Source organism: Gorilla gorilla, chromosome 5 (genome assembly GCF_029281585.2).
Source record: "Gorilla gorilla gorilla isolate KB3781 chromosome 5, NHGRI_mGorGor1-v2.1_pri, whole genome shotgun sequence".
Classification (NCBI taxonomy): Eukaryota; Metazoa; Chordata; class Mammalia; order Primates; family Hominidae; genus Gorilla; species Gorilla gorilla.
Genome location: NC_073229.2, coordinates 62,074,474 through 62,102,259, shown reverse-complemented (window position 1 = coordinate 62,102,259; position 27,786 = coordinate 62,074,474). Strand labels below are relative to the sequence as shown.

Sequence of the window (27,786 nt, the reverse complement as noted above, 5' to 3'; positions counted from 1 at the left end):
GCCCTCCAGGAAATCTGGGGCCCCAACCACATCTTGTCGCGCCAGGGCTGGAAGAGAGTTTGGCACAGGGCATGGACTGTGTGAAGGAGCGCTGTGTTGGCCTGGAACCTTCCTGCGTCTGGTACCAGACCTTCAGCTGGGGGAAAGGTGGAGGGTGCCCTCCCGCAGGGCCTAAGGTCAACAGGAGGCCTCACGGGAGTTCCAGTGACTTCTACAGGTTCCTTGGAGTAGGTGCGTCCACCCTCCTCATCTTCCACAGACGCTTTTCCTGGACCAGCTCCCTATCCATTGCCACACAAAAGCTACCAAGAGAGCACAAGCACTCCAGACCAGCAGCCCTGCCCGACCCCCGCCTCCCGCAGAAAGCCCACCCGTTCCTAGACACGTCCCACGGAAGCACAGGGCATAGCGCAAGGCCACAGTCCCACTACCCGCAAAGCGGCCGCTTCCACGGAACCGTCCCGAGGCCGGGCCTGGCCACCCTGCGCGCGAGTAAGCCGCGTGCCTGGCGCGCAGCGGCAGCGACAGCGGAGGAAGCAGCAGCGCCCCCTCCGAGCCGCGGCGCGCTCGTCCTCCCCGCCCGGCCCGCTCCTAGCAACGCGAGGCGTCCCCAACGACAAAGACCGGCGCCGGCGCGCGGGACTCTGCGTGAGGCGAGCGCCGGGGCTCCCGGAGCGGGTGAGGCGACCTCCGGGAGTAGGGACACCCAGCCCCGGTCTCCCTTATCGGGGCCCCCTCTGGCCGGCTGAGCCCGGGAGCCCCTCTAGCGTCCTCTGCCCACACCGGCCCGAAGCCCACGGGCGGCCATTGCCTGGGTTGCGTTTTCCGTGGCGGGGAAGCGCCGGTCCGTACCCACGGGAGACCCCACGCCCTCCACGCGAGGACGCCCCGCGCCTCCTCCCCACCACAGTCACTGTCTGCAAACCGTCTGGCCCGGGGCTGGGGATCCGAGTGAGGCGAGGGGAGGGACTATGGGAAGAAGAGGGGGAAAGTGGGGCATCCGTAGGGCGTGGAGGAGAGCGGTCCCAAGCCCTGGGGCTCCAGGCTTCTCCGAAAGGCCGACCGTTCCCATCACCCGAGGGCTGTAATCACTCCCGCGGGTGCGGAAGCTTCCTCATCTCCCTACCTCCCATTGCACTGCCGGTTTCCCTGGGTTACCAAGGAGAAGCCAGCGCCTCTACACCCCAGGTAGGATGGGGGAGGGACTCCTGGCCTTTGGAGCTGAGCTTCCCTGCTGGGGTGTCTGAGCTGAAGGTAGGGAGGAAGGGTGGGAGACTCCAGAGCCGCTGGAGTCACTTTTGAGACAACAGACCTGAGTGGTCAGGAATTGGGAGGAGGCCAGCCCAGGGGCTGTGGTAAGTGAACTGGCGGTTTCACCCAGCCCAAGTCCAAGCACGCGGGCCGAGGCTCAGTTGGAGAAAGTTTTTTGCCCTTCCACAAGTGGAATTCCCAACTTGGGAGTGACTTACCCCAAAGTAAGACATGGTGGGCATGAAGGATATGGAGGTGGGTGTAGACAAAAGCCCAGAGCCCTGAGAACAGAGGAGGGCTCTCCTGAGGGGATCTGGGGTGGGAGCGGCTGAGAAGGCAGAGAAGGCAGTCAGAGCAGTGGGTGCAAAGCCAGCTCCTGGGGAAGTGTCCCAGGCACAGAGGCGCTGTCTGCCCAAAGAGGGTCGGGTGTCTCCACTTCTCCGCTAAGAGGAAGGGAGGAGGGGACAGTTGAGGACCAGAACTGTGATGCGCAAGAAGGTGAGAATGCAACCCTACAGCATCTTCCTCGTGTTCCCATTAGGGCAGGTGGAAGGAGCTCCTGCCCAGAATGGTTAGATTTAGCTGGGGACCTGAGGAAGGATGGAGAAGACCCGAGACTTTCTGTGGAGGGAATGTGCCAGGGGCAGGAGAGCACCACTCTGCAGCACTCTGTTGGGCTCCTTGCGCCCTCCAAAGGATGCAGGCAGTGGTCCAGCCTTGCGGAAGTCTCCTATACCCAGCAGTGAACTGGAAGAGGGAGCCTGGACTATTTAGGTCAGCACCAAGGGGATAACCCTGGGCTCCATGTTGGTGAACAAGAGAGCTCATGAGCTGGAGAAAGTGGGAGACCCACTGGAAAAGTGCTATGAATGACTGAGTTGGGAGCAATTTATAAGCAACCCCAGCATCTCATGGAAGTAAGAGCATTAGACAGACACAAACTAAAACCTCAGCTTCTCCACTTACTAGCTAGTGACATTCAGTAAGTTACTTAAGCTTTCTAAGTTTCAGTTTCCTCATTTGTGAAATGGGGACAATAGTGTTAAATAATAATCCTCAATAATTAATTTGAAAATTTAATAAAATTATGTAGAAAGGCATCTAGCATCTTCACTACAATATCTAACACACATCTTGAGTGCTGGCTCTGGGCCCAGCACTATATGAAATGTCTCACACACATTAGCTCCTTAATCTTCTGGGTAATCCTATGAAATAGATACTATTAAGTAGTGTCCCCACGTTATAGATGAAGAAACTGAGGCAAGTGGGGACCTGCCCAAGGTTGCACAGATAGTGGGGGGCACCGTGGAGATTTGACTTGAGGCAGCAGCACAACTCCTGAGTACTTAGCCAGCTGCTGTCCTGCCTCCTGCTATGTACATGCTATTGAAGGCCTAGAGCTCTCAATAAATCATAGCTATATATAGCCAAGGGTATGGTTCCCAGAACACCTGTCCACCAGATTCAAGCCATCAGAAATGAGGACAACCCTGGCCAAACTGGAACATCTTGTCACTTTCTATTACCTGTGCTTGGGCATGGAAAGAGCAGTCCTTCACAACCAATCCTTTGAGTTAATGGCCTGGTATAGACGTTGTTCCCTGTGTGTGATTTCAGGACCCTGGACCCTGGTCCTGAGGATGCAGAGTAGGGGCCCAGGGGAGGAGGATTGGCCTTTCCCTGGGGACTGTGGTCCCGGGTTAGAGACACAACCATGTGAAGCCAAACAAGCTGGTGAGGCAGGCCCCAGAGAAGTGAAAGTCCACTGCATGTGTCCCCACTCTCCCACTTTCCCCCTCTGAGAGCACAGCACATCCTTGGATGGAGACACCAGGTGGTGGCACAAGACGTACCCACTCCTGGTGGCCCTGACCTCTCTGGAATGTCAGGATTCCTGCCCTGCCCATGTTCAAGACTGGAGTCTTGAACGTGCTCCCAGTCTTCGAACTCTGGGATTCTCTGACTGGCCCAACAGGTTCCCCAGGGAAAGACAGCTCCGGAGAGGAAGGTGACCCTTCAGCCACCTCCAGGACTGCCCTCTGTGGGTCCTTGGGGACTGTCCATGTGCCCAGGGCCCCCAGCTATTGGGTATCCACCCATCCCTGCAGGCTCCTAGGGAAGATAGTGCCACCTACTCGCACCCTCAGCTGCAGGCTGATGACTGCCAGGCCAGACTAAGACCAACCTGTGAAACAGGCAGAGCTCTCTCAGACTCCTGTCTTCTTCTTCTCCTTTACCTACCCACTCCCCACCTCCTCTCCTTTCTGTGGTTATTCTCCTTGCCTCCTTTCTTTTTCTTTCTTTTTTTTTTTTTTTTTTGAGACAGAGTTTTGCTCTCATTGCCCAGGCTGGAGTGTAGTGGCACAATCTCAGCTCACTGCAACCTCTGCCTCCTGGGTTCAACCTTCATTTTTTTCCCCTAATTATCTTATAAACCACCTCTTTCAGCCTCTCAAGTAGCTGGGATTACAGGCATGTGCCACCATGCCTGGCTAATTTTTGTATTTTTAGTAGAGACGGGGTTTCACCATGTTGATCAGGCTGGTCTTGAACTCTTGACCTCAGGTAATCCACCCTCCTCGACCTCCCAAAGTGCTAAGATTACAGGCATGAGCCACCATATCCCGCCTCCCTTGCCCCCTTTCTAACTTTGCTTTTTGTATCTGAAACTCTTTCACACTAACGTGTGGAATACATATATCCTGATATCTTATATATAGTCATGTGTATTATATATGTAATTTCTGCACACTTAAACTGTCAGAAACAATATATTACAACTTCTACTTTTTAAAAAGTTTGCTACATTAGGCTGGGTGCAGTGGCTCATGCCTGTAATCTCAGCGCTTTGGGAGGCCAAGGCGGGCAGATCACCTGAGGTCGAGAGTTCAAGACCAGCCTGACCAACATGGAGAAACCCCGCCTCTACTAAAAATACAAAATTAGCCAGCCGTGGTGGTGCATGCCTGTAATCCCAGCTACTTGGGAGGCTGAGACAGGAGAATCACTTGAACCCGGGATGCAGAGGTTGCGGTGAGCCGAGATTGCGCCATGGCACTCCAGCCTGGGCAACAAGAGCGAAACTCTGTCTCAAAAAAAAAAAAAAGTTTGCTACATTAGTGTCAGTATACATTTTATGATTTACTATGCTTTTGTTTGACCTAAAATGATGAGATATGTTTTTAAAAAGCAGTTCAAGGTTAACATATGGATATAAGCATACAAGTATTGATATTAAATTTTGTTTCATTTAGGGGGAAAATGCATTTACCCTAACAGGGATGAAGACTGTACATTAGGGCCGTGAAATTCCCCTAGTGGAGTGCCAAAGTCCTGGGAGCGCGCTCAGCCCAGGGAGGCCCTCCCCACTTCCCAAGGAGCAAGAATATGTTTTCTTCTTTCCTAGTGGAGGGCAGGAACAGTGAGGGGAGGGGGACATACTGAGTGACTGTGGAGGGGTAGTGTATTGTGGCTAGAGGTAGGAGACCTGCCCTCAGACGCTGGCCCCAGCTCTCATAGGTGTTTTAGGGCCAGTCATTTCCTGTTTCCTTGTTTCTTCATCTGTAAAATGGGGATAAGAAAGCCCATCCTAGCTCCATTATAGGATGGTTGAAGAGTCCCATGAGAAGATTTTTTTTATTTTTTAGAGACGGCATCTCACTATGTTGGCCAGGTTGGTCTTGAATTCTTAGCCTCAAGCAATCCTCCCGCCTTGGTCTCCCAAAGTTCTAGGATTACAGGTGTGAGCCACCACACCCAGCCTTTTTTTTTTTTTTTTTTTGAGAGGATAGTTCTGAAAGGACCTTGAAAGGACCTTGTAACTGTTAAGTGCTGGACAGTTGTAAGGTGCTGATACTGTCCCAGCCCTGGAGAGATGGGATGTGAGACTATAGAGGCTCAATGTAGTCAAGAGAGGAAGAGGCCACAGGAGTGAATCAGGTCCTGTGAGTAATAACCTGGGGGCCTTTGGCCATTCTCAGCTATCCCATTGAACTCTTTGATCTACTGATTGAGGATTTTTCCCATATTTTCACTCACCAAACTGTGAGCCTTTTGGTCAAAATGGGGCAGGACCTTTTGGTCAAAAGGAGTAGAAACCCAACTCTTAGCTTTGGCAAAGGGACTTATTAGAAGGCTGCCAAGTTAGCTCTCAGAGCTGAAGGCACTGCCAAAGAGCCAGACAGCTCTGGGAGCCTCCAGAACTAGGCATGGGGATTGAAGATACCAGGATGCTGTCTCTGTCTATCTATCGTTTCTGCTGGTCTCCCCCAGGCTTGATTCCCTCCCGCCGCAAACAGACCTTGTACGTGTGGAGAGAAATGACTTCCAGCAGCAGGAGATCCAGATCCTTCAAGGACATATGTCCTTCTGTCTCCCTCCACTTGGACAAATCTCAAGAAGGACTCCAATTGGCTTATATCAGATAGCCACCCCCGAACAAGTTGCCCTGACCAATAGACACTCCTTTTGGCCAGAATCTATTATCAGAAGCCAGTGGAGCCGCCCCAAACACCAGCTACCTCGCCTAAAGCAGACCTACCACTGGGCTAGAAATTGGAGACAAAAATGAGGAGGAGACAGCCCCTACACCTCGAGAAGCTCACAGTCTAGTGTGGGTGTGGGGAGAAGGTGGGCAGTCAGGTTACTGGAGTGATGCAGGTACTGGAAAGATGGGGTCTGACAATGGGAGGGGTTGTTTTGGGGTATCAGGGACAAAGAAGCACCTCGCCTTCAGAGAGGAAGTGGTGCTTGAGCTCAGACTCAGAAGACCAGTGATTGTCCCTTTCCCTGGCTGAGGTGGTGGGAAAGGCATTTCAGAGGGAACAACTTGAGCAAGGGCTGGGCAGCATGAACTGGGTGGACTGCAATGTCCCAGATGCAAGGAGGAGCTTATTTCCAACAAGGTGTCCAGCCACGGAGGGCCTTACACACCAAGGTGAGGAGGCTGGATTTTACCCAGTGAGCAGTGGTGAGCCGCTAGAGGGCTTACATGGAGCCTGCCACAGTGGCTGTGTGAAGGCTAGATGTGAGAGAACCAGACTGGATGCCAGAGACCACATGCCTAACAGCTGAAGCTGTGATCCAGACAGACACTGGGGCCCTGAGCTAAGGCGGCAGCAGGAAAGGAGAGGCTGCCTGGGTGGGAGACAAAACTGAATCAGTAACTAGATGGTGGGGTGGGGCGGGAGGGCTGAAAGAGAGAGAGATGACTCCCTGGTTTCTGGTGCCGGCATCTGGATGGATTGAGTTGGAGGGACCTAGGCAGCATCCCAGTGGACTTGAGTCTGGAATGCAGATGTAGGAGAGTCTGGCATTACACCACCACCCCCTAGACTCACCATCCTGGTAACAGTACCCTCTGCTTCTCCTGGGACGTCACAGCTGGGAAACCCCACCTGGAAGAGGTGAAAGCTAGAACCCATCAGCAGGAATGAGTGGACGACCATGGCGGAATTCTGAGGGACCTTGGCACGTGAGAGATGGGCAGAGGGAGAGAAGTCTGTGGTGAAGACTTTTGGAAAAAGAATGGTCGGAAAGTAGGAGGAGAGCCAAGAGAGTGGCACGCCAAAGGGTGTCCCCCAAGGGCAGGGGTCAGAAGGCGACCTGCCAAGGGAGGAGCCATACTCCATATCCTCCTCATAACAGTGACAGCGGGGCAGCAAGGAGTTAGTTTTGCTCGTTATCCTTTTAAATATACTTTGTTTTCTATTTTGTTAGTTTAAAAAGTAGATTTTTTAAAACACTTAGAACTAAAATCCTCCTTAGAAGAATCTTGTGTGTCTGGTAATAATTTGCCTGCCAAAATATTTTTGTGATATCCATTTTTAAAAAATCAAGAGATGATTAACTGAAAATTATCAACTCTGATCTTATGCAATTAATTTTTTCAACATTTGCCTTAAAATGACATCAGGCCTTATGGTATGGATGTTCCTATAAAGGCTGAAGGTAGTAGGGACTCATTTTTATACCAGCCATGCACACGGCAGCCATGTGATATGGAGCGAGGCCCTGCCCCTTCCTTCTGAGAAGTTGGTTCAGGGCCCTGGAACATGCCCTGATGGGTCCTGCTGTGTCATGCCCAGAGGCAGGCTGCAGGCACAAAACAGCAGCAAGACCAATTAGGACCAGATCGTAGGAAGAACTCCAGGTCCTGAAAGTGAGGTGCTAGACGGTGGGACTAGAGTCACCTGATTGCAGAGGCATCCCGCCTGGCCCCAGGTGGGGTTTCCCAGGTGTGGCTCCCCAGGAGAAGAAGGAGAAGGGACTGCCTGCCAGTATGGTGAAGCTGGATGGTGCTGTGAGGAATGACTAAAGAGTCAACTCCAGGGCAATGCACACCAGCAACCTGGGGCTCCCCCTGCCAAGCCTGGTCCTGCTCCCTGGGTGTGGCCCATGGGTGTCCAGGGACATATCTGGGACCAAGGGAAATTATAGAATGTTTTAGGCCAAAACCAAGCAGGAGTTGGGCTGGCCTGTTGCCTCTGACCTTCCTCCTTTGCCTCTGTCGTACTGTCTGTGAGCCCCCAACACCACCCTGCCTCCTTGCCCTTCACATCGCTCCTGGAAATAGGGAAGGGCCTCAGAAAACTTTGCACTCACCCAAAGATACCATCTCAGGTCAGCACTCAAGAAGCAGGTCTCCTGGATGTGGTCTCTGCAGCCTCAGACCCCTGCCCCTCATAGTACCTTCATTCTCCACACACCCTGTATTCTTTACAATGATCAATATTAACCGACCATTATCTCAGGGGGATCTCCACTACAGCCCATGTAGGAAGATATTATTATCCAGTTTCACAGATAAGGAAACTGAAGCTCAGATAGGTTAAATAACTTGGCCAAGGTCACAAAGCACATAACTGACAAAGCCAGAAATGCAAAGTCAGCTGGTACCGCTAAGCAGCAACCCCCTCCAGCCCTACACTCTGAGAGGCCATTAGTCAAAAAGCACTATCTGGTTATTCCACAATTCTGGACACAATCTGTGTGTGAATTTGCATTTGATTTGCATAGGGGATGTCACAATACCTAGATATCTTTCCCGCACTATCCCTCTCCCTGCCACCCACCTCTCAACCAGGCTTTTCCTCCTTGAGATGCCTGGCAGGCTGGGAAGCACCATCTGGTCCCTCCCTCTGCCAAGGACGCCTTTGCTGGTTCAGAGTGTTCCCTCCCACCGGCCACTACCCAGTGCACTGAGTCGTCAGGGTGCACATCTGATGGGAAACTGCCTGGAGGAGGAACTAGGTGCCAGCAGCCCCATTTGGGCTTTCCTCCAGCAGATCTCAGGGCAGGAGTGCAAGGGTGCAGGAATGGGCAAATGGGGGAGGGTCCCCGGACCAAGACACATCCTCTATCTTCTGTCTTTAGCCCCAGATTTAGCTGCCTTCTCGCCTCCCACGCTTGCCCACTGCTGTCTGGAATGCTGGGAGGCTGGGAGAGCTAGAGGAAGACTGGATGGGGAGATGGAAGGGAAGGGACCTGGAGTTTGAGCTCTCAGTGGGAAGGAGGAGAGAAGGGTGCTGGCACCTTGGGCAGGGCATGGGTCTCGTTCCCCTCTCCTTTCTCTCTCAACCTGCACTCTGAGACAGTAGCCACATTGAAACGGTAGGCTCAATGTGCCCATTGAGCCGTCAAATTTTGAAGACCTCATATGAAAACATAGTATATAAAATGTCACATTAATAATTTTATATTGATTATATGTTTAAATAACATTTTAGACATACTGGGCTAAATATAAAATTAATTTCATGGTCAGGCACAGTGATTCACGCCTGTAATCCCAGCACTTTGGGAGGCTGAGGTGGGTGGATCACCTGAGGTCAGGAGTTCAAGACCAGCCTGGCCAACATGGTGAAACCCCGTCTCTACTAAAAATACAAAAATTAGCTGGGGGTGGTGGCAGGCGCCTGTAATCCCTGTAATCGGGAGGCTGAGACAGGAGAATCACTTGAACCCTGGAGGCGGAGGTTGCAGTGAGCCAAAATCGCGCCATTGCACTCCAGCCTGGGCAACAAGAGCAAGACACACACACCCAAAAAAGCTAATTTCACCTGTTTTTCTTTACTTTTTTTTTTTTTTTTTTTTTTTTTTTGAGACAGAGTCTTGCTCTATCTCCCAGGCTGGAGGGCAGTAGCACAGTCTTGGCTCACTGCAACCTCTGCTTCCCAGGTTTAAGTGATTGTCATGCCTCAGCCTTCCGAGTAGCTGGGACTACAGGTGCCTGCCACCCTGCCCAGCTAATCTGTGTATTTTTAGTAGAGACAGGATTTCACCATGTTGGCCAGGCTGGTCTCAAACTCCTGACCTCAAGGGACCCACCCACGTTGGCCTCCCAAAGTGCTGGGATTACAGGCATGAGCCACCACGCCCAGGCTTGTTTCTCTTTACTTTTTAAAATGTGGGCACTAAAGAAGTTAAAATAGCATATGTGGCTTGCATTTTGGCTTGCATTATATTTCTGTTGGCCAGAGCTGTTCTCAACCCCATCCTACGGATCAGGCAGTTGCTGTTCTATAAAATACTTAGTGCAGGGTCCTGTTATGAGCTGAATGGCTCTTTATTATACCTGTGTCTTTTGGCAATATACAGCCCTCACCCTCAGAGGGCCGGTCCAATATAGGGTTCAGAGCATGAATTTGACAGACTGAATTTAAACCCACCCGTGATACTTCTAAGCTGCATGACACTGGGCAAGTCAATTAGCCTCTCTGCTTCAGTTTTCCAGCAGAAAAATGGGAATAATACAAGCGCCTATCTGAAAAAGGCTTTTCTGAAAAAGGCTTTTCTGAGGACACATGAATTAATAGGCATAAAGAACTAAAAAGATTGTCTGGCACAGAGCAATTACTGTAATTGCTGTAGAGCTATTATCTAAAATTTGGGGCTGCTCCTTGCTAGTTTCATGTGTCAGATACTATATTATGCCCTTTGGATGCATTATTTTATCCACTCCTCCAAATAATCCTACTGGAACTGTGACCTTCATTTCTCAGAGGCAGCATCTGAAATTCAGAGAGGTTCAGTAACTTGCCCAAGGCCACACAGATAACCTGGATCTGCTTCACTCCAGGGACTGATCGTTAAGCACTATTCTGTACCACCTCTCTTAGTAAATGCCCACCAAGACCCACCAAAGTAACACCTCTACCCTCTTCCTTTTGCTCCAGATCCCTACCTGTTTCAAGGACCTGCCAGTCTGAGAAGCTTCTTGTCATAAGGCCATCCAGGGGCCACCCACCCCTACGTTGCCAGCCTCCAGCATGCAGGATACCGTAACGACATCAGCATTGTTGGACCCCAGCCACTCCTCAGTCTCCACCCAGGACAAGTCCTCCACTGGAGGACACACTTCAAGCACAAGCCCACAGCTCTCAAAGCCTTCAATCACACCAGTCCCTGCAAAGTCCAGGAACCCACATCCCAGGGCCAATATCCGTCGGATGCGCCGGATCATTGCTGAGGATCCTGAGTGGTCACTGGCCATCGTGCCCCTCCTCACAGAGCTCTGCATTCAGCACATTATCAGGAACTTCCAGAGTGAGTCTGTCCCTGCTTTAGGTGGGCAGGAGAAGGCCAAGAGTGGGGCTAGGTGGGTGGGGACTGTCCGGAGCCAAGACTGCAGAAGCTGGGTCCTGGGGCAGCCCCTGGTCTCCCGTATGGCATCCTCATACCCACTCAACACTTCCCTTCCACCCAGGGCCAAGACAGTTTCTCCTTCTGTTCCCACTGGCAGGTCCCACCAGACTCCCACCCACACTGCACCCTCCATGCCTCTGCCCTCTCCTTGCCTTTCCTACTCTCTCCAGCAAAACCTAGCCTGAGCCATATCTACTTCCTCCTCCAGAAAGCCTTCCCAAGTGAACCGCCCTCCACTCTGATGGAGTCTTCCATGCCATGTAAGGGCTCTTGGTTTGTTCCATATTTTGTGCTCTGCAATACTGATCCTTTCCAAAGATGGACTGCCAGCCTCTCCTACCAGATGGGGCGCTGTCTGAGGACAGGGCCATTATTTCATCTACAGCAACTATCGTCACCCAGTCTCACTCATTTTACTTGTTTATTGTCAGCCTCCCCTCACTGGAATGTAAACTCCAAAAGGGAGAGCCCTGTTTGCTTACTCTTCTATCTCCAGCACGTGGGACATAGTAGTCTCTCATAGTGCTACCTCCAGTGTCTGGCACATAGTAGGTGCTCAAAAAATTTCTTGTTTTGAAATGGATGAATCAAATAAGATTGGAAGCCTCTGACCTCAGGGATTGTATCCCCCATCAGACCAGGTGATAATTGAGAGTTGGACCTGAGAGTCTTCCTCAGTCTGGGAACTCCCGGAGAACAGATGCTGAGATGTCCACCTTCAGGCAGGGAACACCCCAAAGCTAAAGGCTGTGTCCCACCCTCCGCTTGAGCCCCCCTGAGAGCAGAGGCTGTCTATCCCCTAAGCAGGGAAGGGTCTCTCCTTTGCCTGGTGCTCCCAGGCAGGCCCAGCCTGAGGCATCATGTTGAGGTGTCCCCCAACACTGTGACCCCCTGCGCTCCTTCCTCTGTTCCCAAAGAAAACCCTATCCTGAAGCAGATGCTCCCGGAACACCAGCAGAAGGTCCTGAACCACCTGTCCCCTGACCTACCACTGGCTGTGACCGCCAACCTGATAGACAATGAGAACTACTGGCTCCGCTGCTGCATGCATCGCTGGCCCGTGTGCCACGTGGCCCACCATGGCGGCAGCTGGAAACGCATGTTCTTTGAGCGGCACCTGGAGAACCTGCTAAAGCACTTTATCCCAGGCACCACAGACCCTGCGGTGATCCTCGACCTGCTGCCGCTCTGCCGGAATTACGTGCGCAGGGTCCACGTCGATCAGTTCCTTCCGCCGGTGCAGCTCCCAGCCCAGCTCCGGCCGGGCGACCAGTCCGACTCAGGCAGTGAGGGAGAGATGGAGGAGCCCACCGTTGACCACTACCAACTGGGCGATCTGGTAGCTGGCCTGAGCCACCTGGAGGAGCTGGACCTGGTGTATGATGTCAAGGACTGCGGCATGAATTTCGAGTGGAATCTCTTCCTCTTCACCTACCGCGACTGCCTCTCCTTGGCAGCCGCCATCAAGGCATGCCACACCCTCAAGGTACTGTCTGCTCCCAGCCTTCCCCCCACCCCTTCTCAGCATCTCTCAGATTCCCTCTCCCCTCCTCTTCCTCCTCTATTATTACCTTCTTCCTATTTCCTTCTCTTTCATTGGCCAAGTGTTTTTTAATGCACCCTGCACCAAGATACACGGTTCTGGGGGTGTAGAGATGAACAAGGCGCTGCTCTCCCAGTTCACCAGTTTGTTTCATTGAACAAACAGCTGCACTCCAGGCCCTGTCCTAGGTGCTGAAGATTCAAGGATGAGCAAGATTGTCATTTGTGCCCTCTGTAGCTAACAGTCTGATGGGATAAAGGCACTAATCAGCAATCATATAAACATAAAATTGATACTAGAATAGGGTTGCCAGATTTAGCAAATAGAAATACAGGACATCCAGTTAAATGTGAATTTCAGGTCCAGGCACGCTTGTAGTCTTCCAGAGACTGAGGAGGCTGAGGTAGGAGAATCCCTTGAGCCTCGGAGTTCAAGCCTGCAGTGAGCTGCAATCACACCACTGCACTCCAGCCTGGGTTACAAAATGAGACCCTGTCTCCAAAAATTTTGAATTTCAGATAAACAGCAAAGAATTTTTATAAGTGTGTCCCGAATATTCCATGGGGCATTCTTATTTATCTGAAATTTATTTTTAACTGGGCATCCTGTACTTTTTTCTGGTACCCCTGAATTGGGATGAATGCTATAAAGAAGAGATACTCTTATGAGAGATTATAAAGGAGCATTTGACCTTGCAAGTGAAGGCTTCCCTGAACAAATGTCACTTACATAGATATTAGAAGGAGGAGTACGAGTTACAGTCTCAGAGGGAGGAGCGTTCCAGACAGAGGGAGCAGTGCATACAGGCTCTATGGGCAGAGTGAACATGGCCAGCTCAAAGAGAAAGAGAAGACTGTGTGGCTGGCGCAGAGTGTGAGGTGGTCAGCCTTGCTGGGTGAAGGAGGGTTTGTCCAGGAGGCTATCTTTATCCTTAGGAGCTCTGGGACACCATCCAAGGGTTTTAGGCAAAAAAGTAGGTACCATTACTGGATTTCACATGTGAAAAGGTCACTCCGTCTGTGAGGGAGGATGGCCTGGGCAGGGCAGCAGTGGACATGCAGATTACCTAGGAGATCACTGCCAAATCCAGGTGAGGGTGAGGGTCATTTCAGCGAGGGTAGTGTCTGTGGAGACTCAAAGGAGTGGAGAGAGTCAAGACATATTTAGGCAGACATGTGTCTGGCATGCACCTGGCCACACTGGCACAGGGAGGATCTGAAGGAGAAGGAAGGAGAAGGAGGTGAGGTGCAAGACCTCTGGCTTGTGAGGCTGGATGGCTGGAGGGACCATTTGCAGAGACAGGGAATGTGGGAAGAGGATCAGTTTTGAGGGGGAAGAGTGTAAGTTTCAGTTTGAGGCATCTCAAAGAAGGGGTCATTTCGTTAGTTGGGTAGAGGGTCCGAAGCTCAGATGAGAGGTCTGAATTGAATGTGGGAATGTGTGCCGTCTTCATGAAGGTGGCAGTTGCAGCCCTGGATTTGGATGGAGTCTCGCAGGGGAGAGCCAAAAGCAAGACAAGAAGAGGCCTGGCATGTGGTCTCAGTGGAAGAAGAAGAGCTTGCCAGGAAGCCAGAGGGAGGAGGAAATGGGGAACATGGCATTGTGTCACAGAGCAAGGGAGGGGTATGTTTCAAGTAGAGGGAGTGAGCAACGGGGTGGAATAGAGCTGAGGACTGGATTTAGTGAACGTGGAGGTCACTGAGGGGGAGCTATTTCAGTGGAGTGGCAGGAGCAGAGGCCAGATAGCAGTGGTTTCTGGGGAGAGTGGGAAGTGAGGAATGGGTGGCTGTGATCAGCTTTTTCAAGAACTTGGCTGCGAAGGGGAAAAGGTACAGCCATAACCGATGAGAGCTTTGGGTTCCTTCAGAATAACTCACATATGTTTAAAACCAGTGTAAGGCTCCATCCAGTTGCAAGAAAGGGGATGAATGTAGAAGAGAGGCACGGGTTCATAGACCAATAAGTCAGTGCTTGGTATCAGGAAAATGACAGGTTCCCCTTCAATGACTGAGAAGGCAAGAGGAGAGTTCACCTGCTGAAAGAGGGGGCTCAGCAAGGAGGCCCCTGAATTCTGAGGAGGCTGCAAAAAGCTGAAATAGTTGTTGTAGATTATAAGAGGGTATTTTGGCCAGAGAAATATAGTTAGATTGGCATGCAGCGTTACAAGCCTATTGGTGGTTCCAGTGATAGCAACCCGTCCCATCAGCTGATGTTTTCTATTTTGTCAGTTGCTTGCGCACAGGCATGCAGAAAATAGAGAGTGGGGCTGATCCAGGGTTAGGGCTTTGCCAGAGAGATGCAATGAAAAGAGAAGAGACACAAAAGACTCAGCTGGGTAAGAGGGGTATAAAAAGGAGTGAACCGAAGGGTAGGGAGAGAGAGGCCAGACACTCAAAGGTCTCAAGGGAGAGAGAGGAGTGGGACAAGCCAGCGGGAAGGTGAGGGGGAGAGGCTCCCATGGACAATATTCATACTGCCAGCCCCATCCCCTTTCCTTCATTCCTTTATCTCATCCTTTTCCTGCTTCTCCACCTCCCCACTGTCTCCCTGGTTCTTGCCCTGGCAACCTCCTTCAGAGAGGTCCTCTCCTTGCCCTGGTGGATCTTGGCTGGGAGAGGAGGATGCAGTGAGGGGCTGAGGCCTCAGGCAGGCTTGGATTCCAAACCTGTCTCAACTGCTTCAATCACTGCATTACTCTGGGGAAATAATGTAAGCCTCCATTTTCTGTCTGTAAAATGGAGAGAACTTTCTCTTCTTCATCGAGATGCTGAAGGTTAGAGATAATGGTTATGAAAGACCCAAGTGGCCGGGCGCGGTGGCTCACGCCTGTATTCCCAGCACTTTGGGAGGCCGAGGCAGGTGGATCACGAGGTCAGGAGATCAAGACCATCCTGGCTAACACGGTAAAACCCTGTCTCTACTAAAAATACAAAAAATTAGCAGGGCGTGGTGGCGGGCACCTGTAGTCCCAGCTACTCAGGAGGCTGAGGCAGGAGAATGGCGTGAATCCGGAAGGTGGACCTTGCAGTAAGCCGAGATCACGCCACTGCACTCCAGCCTGGGTGACAGAGCGAGACTCCGTCTCAAAAAAAAAAAAAAAAAAAAGATAAAAAAGGAAGACCCAAGCAGCATACCCAGCATGTAGTAATTGCTCAATAAACAGTGATCTTTCCTCCCTGCTACCTGCCACCAATTCTATACTACTCTGCCATGCTGGTAGGCCTGGCCCCCTCCAAGACCCAGCCAGGTGGCCAACACTAGGTGAGCCAAGTTTGCCAAAGATCTAGGTGGGCAGACTGATTATCCCTGGCTGGCAGTTGCTATAGACCCTCTGCCTGCCCACAGATCTTCAAGCTGACCCGAAGCAAGGTGGATGATGACAAGGCACGCATCATAATTCGAAGCCTTCTGCACCACCCAGTCCTCGAGGAGCTGGACTTGTCACAAAACCTCATTGGGGACCGTGGTGCACGAGGTGCAGCCAAGCTGCTGAGCCACAGCCGCCTGCGTGTGCTCAACCTGGCTAACAACCAGGTGCGTGCACCCGGTGCCCAGTCCCTGGCTCACGCTCTGGCACACAACACCAACCTCATTTCCCTCAACCTACGTCTCAACTGCATCGAGGATGAGGGTGGCCAGGCTCTTGCCCATGCCTTGCAGACCAACAAGTGCCTCACCACACTGCACCTCGGTGGCAATGAGCTGTCTGAGCCCACCGCCACACTCCTGTCACAGGTGCTCGCCATCAACACCACACTCACCAGCATCAACCTGTCCTGCAACCACATCGGGCTGGTGAGCCACCTATTCTGGGCTTGTGAGGGTGGGTGTGGAATCCAACTGCCAGGGGTGCTTGTGGGATAATTGTGAAGATCACAGAGTTTACATACTACATGCTGCATCAAGTATGCACACATACTGTGTATCCCAATGATTATTATTTTTCCTTTAATCCTTACAGTTACCTAAGTAACTGTATATTAACCCTAAGCGTATTTAACCCTAAATATATTTAAGTATATAACTAAGTATATTTAACCCTACTTTCTAGATGGAAAACTAAGTTTCAGAGAGGATAGTGAGTTGCCCAAGGGCATCAAGTCAGTAGCAAGTGGCAAGGCTATGATTCAAACCCAAGATTGATTGAAAGCCTGAGTCCTTTCGCACTTTGGGAGGCTGAGGTGGGTGGATCACCTGAGGCCAGGAGTTCGAGACCAGTCTGGCCAACATGGTGAAACCCCATCTCTACTAAAAATACAAAAATCAGCCCAGTGTGGTGGCATGCGCCTGTAACCCCAGCTACTTGGGAGCCTGAGGCAGGAGAATTGCTTGAACCCAGGAGGCGGAGATTGCAGTGAGCTGAGATCGTGCCCCTGCACTCCAGCCTGGGTGACAGTGCGAGACTCTGTCTCAAAAAAAAAAAAAATGCAATTTACATGAACACTGACATAAACATAATATTGAAATTTATGACTTGTGATATATGCTGATATTTTCCTTTACATTCCACTCTATTGTATTTTTTAATGCTTCTGTGACCCATTAAATTGACTTTGCAACACACTACTGGGTCACAACCACAGAATGGTAGCATTCTGCCTCCCAACATGAAATTCTTTCACATTGGGGCTAGCCCACCCAGCCCAGCAGGGGTTGGAGCTGTGATGACCATTGAGCAGGGCCCTCCATTAGGTCACTGAACCCTCTACTAAACCTTTGCTCACCTACACAGGCCCATACACGCACACACACGTGCATGTGCGCACGCACACACACACACACACACACACAGTTTCTAGAGGGGGTGCTGTTGACTGCAAGTAATAAAAAGCTTAATCAGAAATGGCTTAAGCAGGAGGAATATTCAGTGTCTCCCACAACCAGAATTAGAGGGTTGTAGGGGTGGTAAACCCCTGGGTTCAGTGCCACCCTCTGCTCTGCCCACCCCAGTCTCATGGCCAAGGCCTCGCTAGTGCTTCTCTCAGTCCCAAGATGGCTGCCACAGTTCTGACATCTCATACAGGGACATGCCCAGAGGCAGAAACCGGGAGAACACCTGCTTCCTTTTCTTCTCTTTTTGGAATGAGGAGAACCTTCCCAGAAGCCACCCTCTCTCAGCTTCCCCCTCACATCTCATTAGATTGTCCCACATGCCCATGGCTGAACCAAAGGAATGGAATTATCATCATTGCCAGAGATTCATGTTTTTCAAACTAGTAGGGTTGAGAAGTCAATTTAGTGGGTATTGGCTACCATTTTTCAAATGGAAAAGAACAGAATATGTCAACATGCGTCACAAATAGGTTAAGTATTGTTTTGTGAAACTTTTGTTTTAGTCACATCTACCTGAAAATGTGTAGTATGTGTGTCAGATCCTGGGTAGTGATGTAAATGACCCCTTCCTTTGCACCCTTCTCCCAGGACGGTGGGAAGCAGCTCCTGGAAGGCATGTCAGACAACAAGACCCTCCTGGAATTTGACTTGCGCCTGTCAGATGTGGCCCAGGAAAGCGAGTACCTCATTGGCCAGGCCCTCTACGCAAACCGAGAAGCAGCCCGCCAGCGGGCCTTGAATCCCAGCCACTTCATGTCAACCATCACTGCCAATGGCCCTGAGAACTCTGTGGGATAAAATGACCTGACTTGGATCATGGCCCCAGCCCCATCCCTCATTTCATACCCCTGCCATGCCTGCTGCAGAGTATCACACTGGTTCAGAGGGAGCGGGGAGGGGGACTGTGAATAACCTTGGAGTGATCAAGGGTTGTATGGATGGAGACATGAGGCAGGGAAGGGAGCCTGGCATGGGGGAAGAAAGGGTATGCAGTAGGGACCCAGCCTTTGTGCCCAGGGAAAGGATATTACTGGACACCCACAAATGACCAACTTCTTTCAGGAATAGGGAAGTCAGAGAGGTGTCTGAGGGACTGTGCCTGCCAGATTCTCCCGTGGGGGCTGCCTGCCTCCCTGACTCCCCACCATTTTCTTCTCTACCAAACAGATCCTTGATCTTCAAACACACACACACACACACACACACACACACACACACACACACACACACACACACCGGCTACAGCAGGGCTATGCCTGGCTCTGCCACCCTCATCCCTGTAGATGCATTTCCCTGTTGCTTGACTCTGCTTTAAGTGATCCAGTTCTACAGGCCACGCCATCCCCTAGTTCCCCAACTCCCAACCTGGGAAGGGGACAACGAGCTGACACCAGGGGCTCAGACCCAGTGGACTCCTCTGGGGAGGCAACTGTAGATGATGACTTCCAGGGAAGGATGACACAATCCCTGCCACCCACCCCAGAGAGCTTCCCTGGGAGGGAGGGAAAGAAGTGCCACACTGGGACAGGAAGTCAGTGAGTCATCCACGACTTTATTATCCACCAGTTTGATTTGTACAATCTTTGCGCTTAAATCCACGACAAAAAGGCCACAGTGTGATGCACCCAATTGACAGAGACCTGTCTTCTCCCTAGCCAGGCCCAGCCCACCCCACAAGCCCTTGTCCCCAGGACACATGGAGCCTTCCAGGTGCCCTACATGAGTCCCCATCACTCTGTAGCTGTCCACCCTGGGGCCACACCTACAGGAATCACATCAGCCCCCAGGGCCACATGAGACCTAGCTGACTGATTCAGGCTGAGCGCCATTGCCCATCCTCCTTGGGCTGATTCATTGGCCCAGAGCCTCCAGAACTGTGTCCCCAAAGGGCAGGTCATGGGCTACAACCCCAGTCCAGGAGTGCCTGCTCTCCAGGGACTCCTTCCGCTAAGCAGGCGCTGAGCAGAGCACCAAAGGGGGCTTGGGAGTGACTGCATGTGTGTGCCTGTCTAGGCAACCTAGAGTCTGTCTGTGCCTGACACCCTCTGACAGTTCCGGAGTGCAAACATGTAGGTGTGTGTGTGTGTGTGTGTGTGTGTGTGTGTGTGTGTATAGCCACAGCTGCTAGCAGAAATTCTAATTAGAGAAACAAGAACATTCAGTGTAAAGTTTAATTTTAGAGATTAATTAGTTTTCTGATTTTCATTTTCCCTGGCAATCAGTAAAGCTACCAAGAAAATAGACCAAAGAATTGGTTTCTCTCTAAGTCTGTGCATGTGCGGGAGATGAGGCTGTCTGAGACGACCTAGGCAGAAATGGTCAATACAGGCAAAAATAATAATAGAGGTCCCCCTTCCCCTCTTGTGAGACCAGGCTCTGTCTCAGGAACAGGCCTGAGGGAGGAGGAGCCACGTTCCTCCTTCCTTGGAGCCCTGAGGTGGCCAGGCTGTCCCCACACAAAGCATGACATCCAGGTGCCAGCTGGCAAAGAAATGGAGCCTGAGGCTGCAGCTCACCACCTGTACCTCACAGATGTCCATTCAGAGGAAAGAAGGGTGCTCCAAACGCCAGGCCCCCAAGGAGCACAGACTCAGGGTCCAAGCAGGTTCAGTGCTAGTAGGCAGGTGGGCACTGCTGTCCAGGAAAACCTGGTGGGCAGCTGTTTCCCCCGCCCAAGCCTCCCTCTCTCTAGCCTCTTCTCCCTCCTCACTCAGCCATCTCTACCTGAAAGTAAAGCTAAACCCTTTAGAAGCCATGGGCCATGGTATCCCCACAATTTGGGCCCCTCGCACTCCCCCCTAGGAAGAAGGGAAGGGGAGCCAGAGGCGATGTTGCATAGGTGGAGGCCACACAGTTGGTGGTGCAGGCCTGGCTGGGCTGAAGGAAGATGAGAGGGGCTGAAGGAGGGTAAGGAGGAGTTCTGATGGCTCAGGCGAAGTAAGAAGCATCAGGGGTGAGAGATGTGGGTGGCCCAAGGGTTATCCTCTCCAGCCTGAACTGTGAGCTCAATCCCTGGGTGCTAAATCTGCTGGGGAGACTTTAGCCAGGGGAGTTGGCAGGGCAGGAGGGCTGTTCACAGACATGCACACTGAAGCACATCAGGGTGGAGGTGGTGGGGGGAGCACACGGAGAGAAGGCGGTGTCAGAGCTTTAGGGGAACAGGACGTGGGGCCAGCGCCCTGGGGTGGTGGCAGGATGCCCCTTTGAAGACCCTGCGACACACAGCAGGGCTTCAGCTCGTAGGATAGGGAAGGATGGAAGGGTTGGGCAAGATTTAGAGAATGCTTGCCTCTGACCCTGCCATTGGAATTATTTCTCCAGTTGGGGCTTGTGACAACGTCCTCAGTCCCCAGAGATGTGTTTGAGCGACAAGCACACTCCACTCCTCCGCACAGGTTTAGGGAGGCAAAGGCCGCCCGCCACAGACACCCCACCTCTGGAGGTCCTTTTCCTCTACCCTCCACTGCCCTCTCCTCTCTTACTCCCACCTGCTTCCAGAGGTCCCCGTTGCCACGCAGGTCTATGTCATGCTCTCTCCCCTTAGTCACTCATGCTGGCCAGCTTTAACGAGTGCTGCCCGGGTGGCATCTCACTCTCTAAAAGGGGTACACACTCAGAACCCAGGTGAGGAGGCCCCTGTTGGGAGGCTGAGGAGTTTAGAGAGAGGACTGAGGTACACAGTCCTCCACATTTCACTCCCCTCCCCACTGCACCCTGGCAACAGCTCTGCAGGACTGGGGAGCAGAAGGTGAGTGATGTCTGTGCAGTGAGCACAGTCCCTCTGGACCTGGAGTGGGGGCCCAGTTAGATAAACAACAGTGGAGGGAGCGGCAGAAAGGAAACCCCAATCTTGGGGTCAGCGCCAAGAAGAGGGCAGCAACATTTCCACGGTGTTGGATGGAGGCCTAGGGCTGACACCTGGCCCCAGCCTCAGACCTGCTGAATGCATTAGCTAGTTGGAATCCAGCCTGCTAGTCACCAAACCATTGCCCCCTCCATAGAGAGAGGCCCCAGGGGAGTGAGGCCACGAAGGAAGGAAAGCCCCAAGTTCCCTTCTCCACAGCCTCTAAATCACCCATCCGCATGCCAGGGCCTCTCCCTTCAGACAAGGCCCAACGCGGGGCCCACGGCACGGTTGTCATCTAACAGAAGATCTGTTGAAGGGCTGGACAGGAGGGAGGTGTCCCTTTAGGAACTCAGGGGTGGGGCTGGAAGAATGACTCTGCCAGGGGGATCTCGGGGAGCAGCCGACCCCCTCCCACCCATCGGTCTCTTTATGTACAGGGACAGCGGGGGTCTCGGCCCCATCCGGGTCTGTCTTGCGGCCCTCACCTCCCTTTCCCTGCCCCCCGCGCGGCCTCAGTCACCGTGGTGACTCGCCCTGCGTCGCAGAGGGAGCACAGTCCGGCGAGGGGCAGGCGGGAGGACGACGCGGGCCACTCCGGGGCCGGAGGTCACAGTGACGTCTCTACGCAGGAGCCGTGGCGGTGCAGCGGCCGGTGGCTGTGGCCCAGACACCCCTCCTGCCGGTGGACGATGAGGACCGGAAAGTAGAGGGCGTCGTGGTAGGGCGGCGGCGGCCCGGCCTCCTCCTCCTCGTCGTCCTCGTCGTCCCCCATGCTGGCCTGGCTGGACAGCCGCGTCTGCTCCGTCGGGCAGCTGGCCTCGTTGACGCTCCCGCTGCGGCTGCGCCACAGGCAGCTGCGCCGGGAGCCGTAGAGACGGCCCAGCGAGAAGCGGCTGCCCCCGCAGCCCGCGCCCCCACCGGGCCCCGGGCCGGCCCGCGGGCTGGCGCAGATGCTTAGGGCGCTGCGCGAGAAGATAGACGAGCTGCTGACGGCGCGCTGGCAGTGCTCGCAGCTGCGCCGGTAGGGAGCCACGCCCGCCGCGCCCGGGCCGCCTACCCCACCGTAGCGGCACGAGGGCGCGTAGCCGCCGCCCGCCCCGCCGCAGCGCGTCCCGAGCCCCGCCAGGTCCATGAGCACCGCCTCAGAGTAGCTGGGCACCAGCTGCTGGTTGGAGCGGATGTGCCACTCGAGCTCCGTGCTGTCCACCGTGTTGACCCGCGGCAGGCGGTGGGTGAGCGGGGGCAGCAGCTCCTCGCTGGGGCTGAGGCCACCGCCTGCGCTGCTGGCCGAGCCCGGGCCCTCCAGGCCAAAGAGCTTCTCCACGTGGTAGTGCGCGTAGGCCGTGCGGTACTCGGCCAGCACTCGCAGCGGCCACGACAGCGTGAGCAGCGCCGCGGCCCAGAAGGCCGACGAGCAGGCGTACCAGGGCGGCCGGGCCGGGTCCGGGAAGGCCACCATGAACTCACGGAAGTCCACGTTCTTGAGGTGCATGCCCTCGCGTGCCTCCATGTAGTCGTCCAGGCCCTCGTTCTCTGCGAAGAAGCGCGCGCGCTGGCACAGGTACGCGTTCTCGGCCTCCACGCTGGCGAAACTGAAGCACTTGGTGAACCGCAGCCGCGTGGCCGGCGCGCCCTCCAGACCCACCAGCGTCTTGGACACGTCGCGAACGCCGCAGCGCGCGTAGTCGAACTCGGCCTCCGCCACGTGCGTGTTGACGCGTTCGTGGTAGACCTGCGGCGCGGGGGGCAGGCGGCGGGGTCGCGTGGAGCCCGTTAGCGGTGCCCGCTTCTGCCCACTCACCCTTTCCCGCCCCATCTATGCTCTGGTTGCCTGGTCGGACCCTAAGTCTGTCTTGGTTTAGGTGCCGGCTGGAGCTGGTTAGGATCTGTTCGTCTGACTTACAGGGCAACTGACGCCCTCTGTGTAATCAGACGTGATGACCGGACTAGAACCAGCCCTACCTGTGCGCATTTAAATTTTTCTTTCTTTTTCTTTTTCTTTTTTTTTTTTTTTTTTTTTTGAGATGGAGTCTGGCTCTGTCGCCCAGGCTGGAGTGCAGTGGAGCCATCTCGGCTCACTGCAAGCTCCGCCTCCCGGGTTCATGCCATTCTCCTGCCTCAGCCTCCCGAGTAGCTGGGACTACAGGCGCCCGCTACCACGCCAGGCTAATTTTTTGTATTTTTAGTAGAGACGGGGTTTCACTATGTTGGCCAGAATGGTCTCGATCTCTTGACCTCGTGATCCACCCGCCTCGGCCTCCCAAAGTGCTGGGACTACAGGCGTGAGCCACCGCGCCCGGCCGCGCATTTAAATTTTAACTAAGCCCTGCTTCCTCTAGGGGTCAGGCCCTGGCCATGAACTGCCCCTCTGGCCTGCCTGATCCATTTGCCACTGACTCTGTTTTCCAAAGTGCCCCCACATCACCACAAACAGCCTCCTCTTCTTCTTTCTTCCCTTTTACAATTGTGTTTCCCAATGGGTTCCCCAGAAGCACTCGCTAAAGAACCCCTCTATCTCTAGTCTGCCTGTTCACGCTGTAGCTATCATCAGCCTCCTTCCTGCTTCTCACCTGCCCCAGGCTTCTGTCTATTGATCCTTATACTGAGACAGATGGCCTGCATCTGGGAACGTCTCCTCCAGGACCCCAATATGTCTCATCCTGGCGAGTCCACAAAGTGCTGATTGACCTGCCCACCCTCAATAGACTTCCTACGCCAACCTCCTCTTAGACCCTTGAACTTGAGATCCAGGAAGCTGGGGTTGAGCCTAGCACTACCACTTAAGAGCAGCAGACTTTGGACAAGTCACTGAGTTTAGGTGTCCATACCTGTGAAAGAACTCGGTAGCAGTCACCTCACTGAACAGGTAAGAGCATGCTATGATACTGGGCATGTGAAGCCATCTCCAGCCATTAAGCACTATTTTTTTTTTTTTTTTTTTTGAGATGAGGTCTTGCACTGCGGCAATCACAGCTCACTATAGCCTCAACTGCCCAGGCTCAAGCAATTCTCCCACCTCAGTTTCCTGAGTGGTTGTTATGAGGATTAAATAAATGATTTGATGTGTGTAAAATACTTAGAGCACAACCTGGCTCCTGGTCGGTTTTTGCTGTTATGATTATGGTTGTTGCTATTGCCCTGCTGTTGCAATGCTCATGGGAGCTCACTGCTGCCTTTTGCTCCTCCCACCTTCCCCCCAGGGAGGTGGGGAGGGAGTGAGGCAGCACGTAAGTGCCACCTCCCATGTTGAATGTCCTGCACTCCCCACCAGCTCCTCACCTGGGTGGTGGTATAGGCGTCTCCATTGCGGTATCTGGTGACCTGGCGGGTGCGGCGGACATAGTGGTAGCTGATGGCCTTCCACCAGATGCAGGGCGTGGCTTGCTGCATGCGGCCCACACGCTCCCGCACACTGCTCACATCAACACGGTGCTGCAGCTCATGGCGGGCTTGGCAGTGCCAACACTCCACCAGGTAGACGGCGTACAACATGAGCAGGAAGGCCAGGGGGATGTAGACATAGCCGTTGGAGCAGGGGCTGTCATGGTACATGAGGCTGTTGCCCTGGTAGGCGCTGCTGAAGGTGAGGCGCGTCACTGTGGTGACGTGGCACCAGGCCACTGCCCCCAGGCAGCCGTACATGAGCAGCGAGAGCAGGAGGCACTTCCAGTGGGACTCACGGCAGAGGGACTTGGTGAAAGAGGGCTGGATGGGACGCTGCTGCTCAGGTGGGCAGGGAGAGGGGCCAAGATGAGTGGGAAGTGAGAGCAGGCAGGACCCAGCACAGAGATGGATACAGGGATGGAGGGGCAGAGGCCAGCACCAGAGATAACAGGCAGAGAGAAACAGGGATATGGAGAGAAAAGGTGAGACCAAGATGGGAGCCAGGGGCCAGAGGTAGAAACAGAAGTGACACAGAGCAAGCCATGAGGACAGGAAAGGGGACCGGAATGCCAGTACAGGAAAGTGCAGAGAGAGACACCCCAAGAGGCAGAGAAGGATCAGAGCCAGAGATAGAGGCCCAGGCAGCAAACACAGATGGATAGGATGGTACCCAGAGAGCATCCGAAGACAAACACAAAAATGGCAATGAAACAGAAGATGTGGACAGGGAAGACAGGGGAGGACAGACAGACAGGCATCAGCGAAGGCAGGTCCCCAGCCCAGACCCCTTCCAGGTCCTCTAGAAAAGGGGGAGGGACCCACTAAGTGGGGCCCTCACTTCCAGATTTTTTTCAGTCCTAGATTCTAGAGGAGCTACTCCCCTCTGACCCATCCACCTCCCTAACCCTCACAATTAGCCTAACACCTCCTTTGGATAAGGGCCTCCAGAGAACCCCAGGCCCTGTCTCATTCCCCATGTTCTGGACCCTGGTTCCCCTGTGAGTCTCCCTCCTGCACCCTGACATCCTTCCCTTTGTTCTAGGATGGGAGGGAGGAGGCTGGGGTCCCTGAGCGGCAGGCAGTCCAGGAGGAGGTATCCAGAAGGGCAGAGGCATGTGGCTGAGGAGAGGACAGGCATAGGGGATGTGGGACCGGGGTAGCGAGGACGACGTTTGAAGCTCAGCAATTTATCAAGAGAAAATTATTTTTGGTACTCTCCTGGAGCCTGTCTGTTAAAGTTCCTGGCACATTCTGTCCCAGGGTTGGCCCAGGAGTTGTTTACATGTCTGGCTCCCCACTACATTGAGTACTCCTGAGGGCCCATGCTTCATTCTCTTTGCATCCTACGTGCCTACCATGGTGCTGGCCCCCAGCTGCCACATCCTAATTGAGTGTTGAGTTTAATTTCTTGTAGTGGCCTCTGTTTTCCCACCCCTCCTCTCTGCTGTCTAGCTTTAGGAACCCATCCCCCACCGCACACACACACGCACACACACACACAACCTCCTGCTGGGATCCTGACTTACCCCCTCAATTCCTCAGGCCTGACCTAGAGGCCAGCCAGGAAAGAGAGGAAAAGAGTGGAAAAGAAGGGTACAGTAATAGGCATCGGGCCCTGGATCTAGAAGTATGGATAGTTAGGCGAGCCAGGAAATAGCACACAGTACATGTGGACAAGGAGATTAGGGTACATGTGCCTTTCGGGGAGCCTTGTCCTTAGGAGGTATGAACATATGGGCCCCTTCGTGTGCCTACCTGGTTATGTGCTTGTCCCCATGTGGGTACCTCTGAAAGGGGCTTTACCTGCAGGCCCATCCCCGCTTGTGTGCCTCTGCCCTAGTATAGGGTGCATGCGTGTGCACAAGTGTGAATGGGAGGCTGGAGTGGGGGTGCTCCTGGTACTTTCCTCCGTCTCTTTGTCTTCAGGTTCAGAGGACTGAGTACTAGGGACCCCAACTAGGGATATGAGGAAGCAGCAGGAGCCTCGTGAGAGAGAGGTGCACACCCCCCCCCCCACACACACACACACACTCCCAATGACCACAGGCGGGACCCCCCTGTACACATCTGACCTCCTTAGGGTCCCAGATCAGTTACCACCACCACTTCCCCATGGTACCCTCCTCGTTCTGTAGCCCGTACAAGTCGCCCTTCCTGGCCTTCAAGGTAGCATCCCCCTCTGTGAGACAGGATCCCCGCCACCGTCCCCACCCCGGTAGAGCATAGCCCCCACTCTCATAAGCCCAGGGTCCGCGAGGCTCCGCCCCTAGGCCCCTCCCCCTGCCCGGGACCCCTGAGCCCCGCCCCCGGCGCGGCCCCTTCCCCGGCACCGCGGACAGCTCCGGCCGCCGGGTGGGGGCGGCGGCGCGGACTGCGGCTGCAGCGGCCGGCTCGGGGTGCGGGGCGCCGGCCGCGCTGCGGCGGAACCAGCGGGGGACGCGTGCGATGGGGGATGGGGGGCCAGGCTGCGGCCGCGCCCGGGGAAGGGGCGCCCTAGACTCTCACCTCCTCTCGGGCGGGGCCCTCGTCCGCCGCCGCCGCCGCCGCCGCCGCCGTGAGCTCCTCCGAGACCCCGGGGCCGCCACCGCCGCCGCCGCCGCCGGCGGCGCTCTCTCCCGCGGCCGAGCCAGGGGGGGACATGGCGTAGAGGGGGCGCGTCGAGCTCAGGACCTCCCGGGGGGCTGCCAGGGGCCGGGGGCATCCTGCGCGGGCCCTGGGGAGAGGACGGGAGGGGGCGGGGCCCTCGCTGCTCCCCACCCCCCGCCGGGGGAGGGGGCCCGGAAAGGGCACCGGGAGTAAGGGGCTGGGGGCTGAGGGTGGGAGGCAGGCTGGGGGGCCGGGCCGGGGGGGGCCGGGGCCGGGGGCGGGTGTCACCTTGAGGCCCTCGCGGCGCCGCTCCGCCTCCCGCCCGCTCCCGCCGCCGCCTTTTGTCTGAGCCGAGCTGGAGCCAGCGCGCCCCCCCTTTCCTGCCAGCGCAGCCGAGCCCCGCCCCCAGCCCCCCAAACTCCGCCTTCCCAAGCCTACCTAATAACCACCCCCCGAAGGGGTAAAGCAACAGGGACTCCCCACACCTCTTCCCCGCTCCCAGCCCTGCTCACTGCACCTCCCTCCCGCGCTCCTATCCTGGGAGAATCTGTGCTGCAACCCCTCTCCATCTGTTCTCCGTGGACTGGGTGCCCGAGGTTCAACCAACAGCACCCCCCCACACACACACATCTCTGGTTCCCCCAAGTTCCCAGGGCAGAGGTGTGGGGAGAGGAAATTGATTCTTGGAACCCTA

General features: G+C 54.3%; 2 protein-coding genes across 7 annotated transcripts; one reads left to right on the top strand and one right to left on the bottom strand.

The window, feature by feature from the left end:
- The first annotated feature begins 621 nt into the window (after nucleotides 1-621).
- On the top strand, nucleotides 622-19,526 carry TCTE1 (t-complex-associated-testis-expressed 1). 5 transcript variants are annotated; one of them, XM_004044118.4, is made up of 5 exons: nucleotides 622-678; nucleotides 10,431-10,800; nucleotides 11,817-12,385; nucleotides 15,788-16,237; nucleotides 17,864-19,526. In XM_004044118.4, exons 2-5 carry the CDS (start codon nucleotides 10,524-10,526, stop codon nucleotides 18,071-18,073), a joined length of 1,506 nt encoding a protein of 501 aa, XP_004044166.1. In that variant the 5' UTR covers nucleotides 622-678; nucleotides 10,431-10,523; the 3' UTR covers nucleotides 18,074-19,526. The 5 variants fall into 5 exon arrangements, with proteins under 5 accessions (XP_004044166.1, XP_018884555.1, XP_055245741.1 ...); XM_019029010.3 differs by having other exon boundaries at nucleotides 654-1,188; nucleotides 17,864-18,089; XM_055389766.2 differs by lacking the exon at nucleotides 622-678 and adding an exon at nucleotides 689-1,188 and having other exon boundaries at nucleotides 15,788-15,976; nucleotides 17,864-18,089.
- On the bottom strand, nucleotides 18,808-27,638 carry TMEM151B (transmembrane protein 151B). Of its 2 annotated transcripts, XM_004044123.5 has the most exons (3): nucleotides 27,012-27,638; nucleotides 24,402-24,842; nucleotides 18,808-22,854 (listed from the first exon to the last, which is right to left on the bottom strand). In XM_004044123.5, exons 1-3 carry the CDS (start codon nucleotides 27,144-27,146, stop codon nucleotides 21,730-21,732), a joined length of 1,701 nt encoding a protein of 566 aa, XP_004044171.3. In that variant the 5' UTR covers nucleotides 27,147-27,638; the 3' UTR covers nucleotides 18,808-21,729. The 2 variants fall into 2 exon arrangements, with proteins under 2 accessions (XP_004044171.3, XP_030867971.1); XM_031012111.3 differs by lacking the exon at nucleotides 27,012-27,638 and having other exon boundaries at nucleotides 24,402-26,987.
- Between the last annotated feature and the right edge of the window lie 148 nt (nucleotides 27,639-27,786).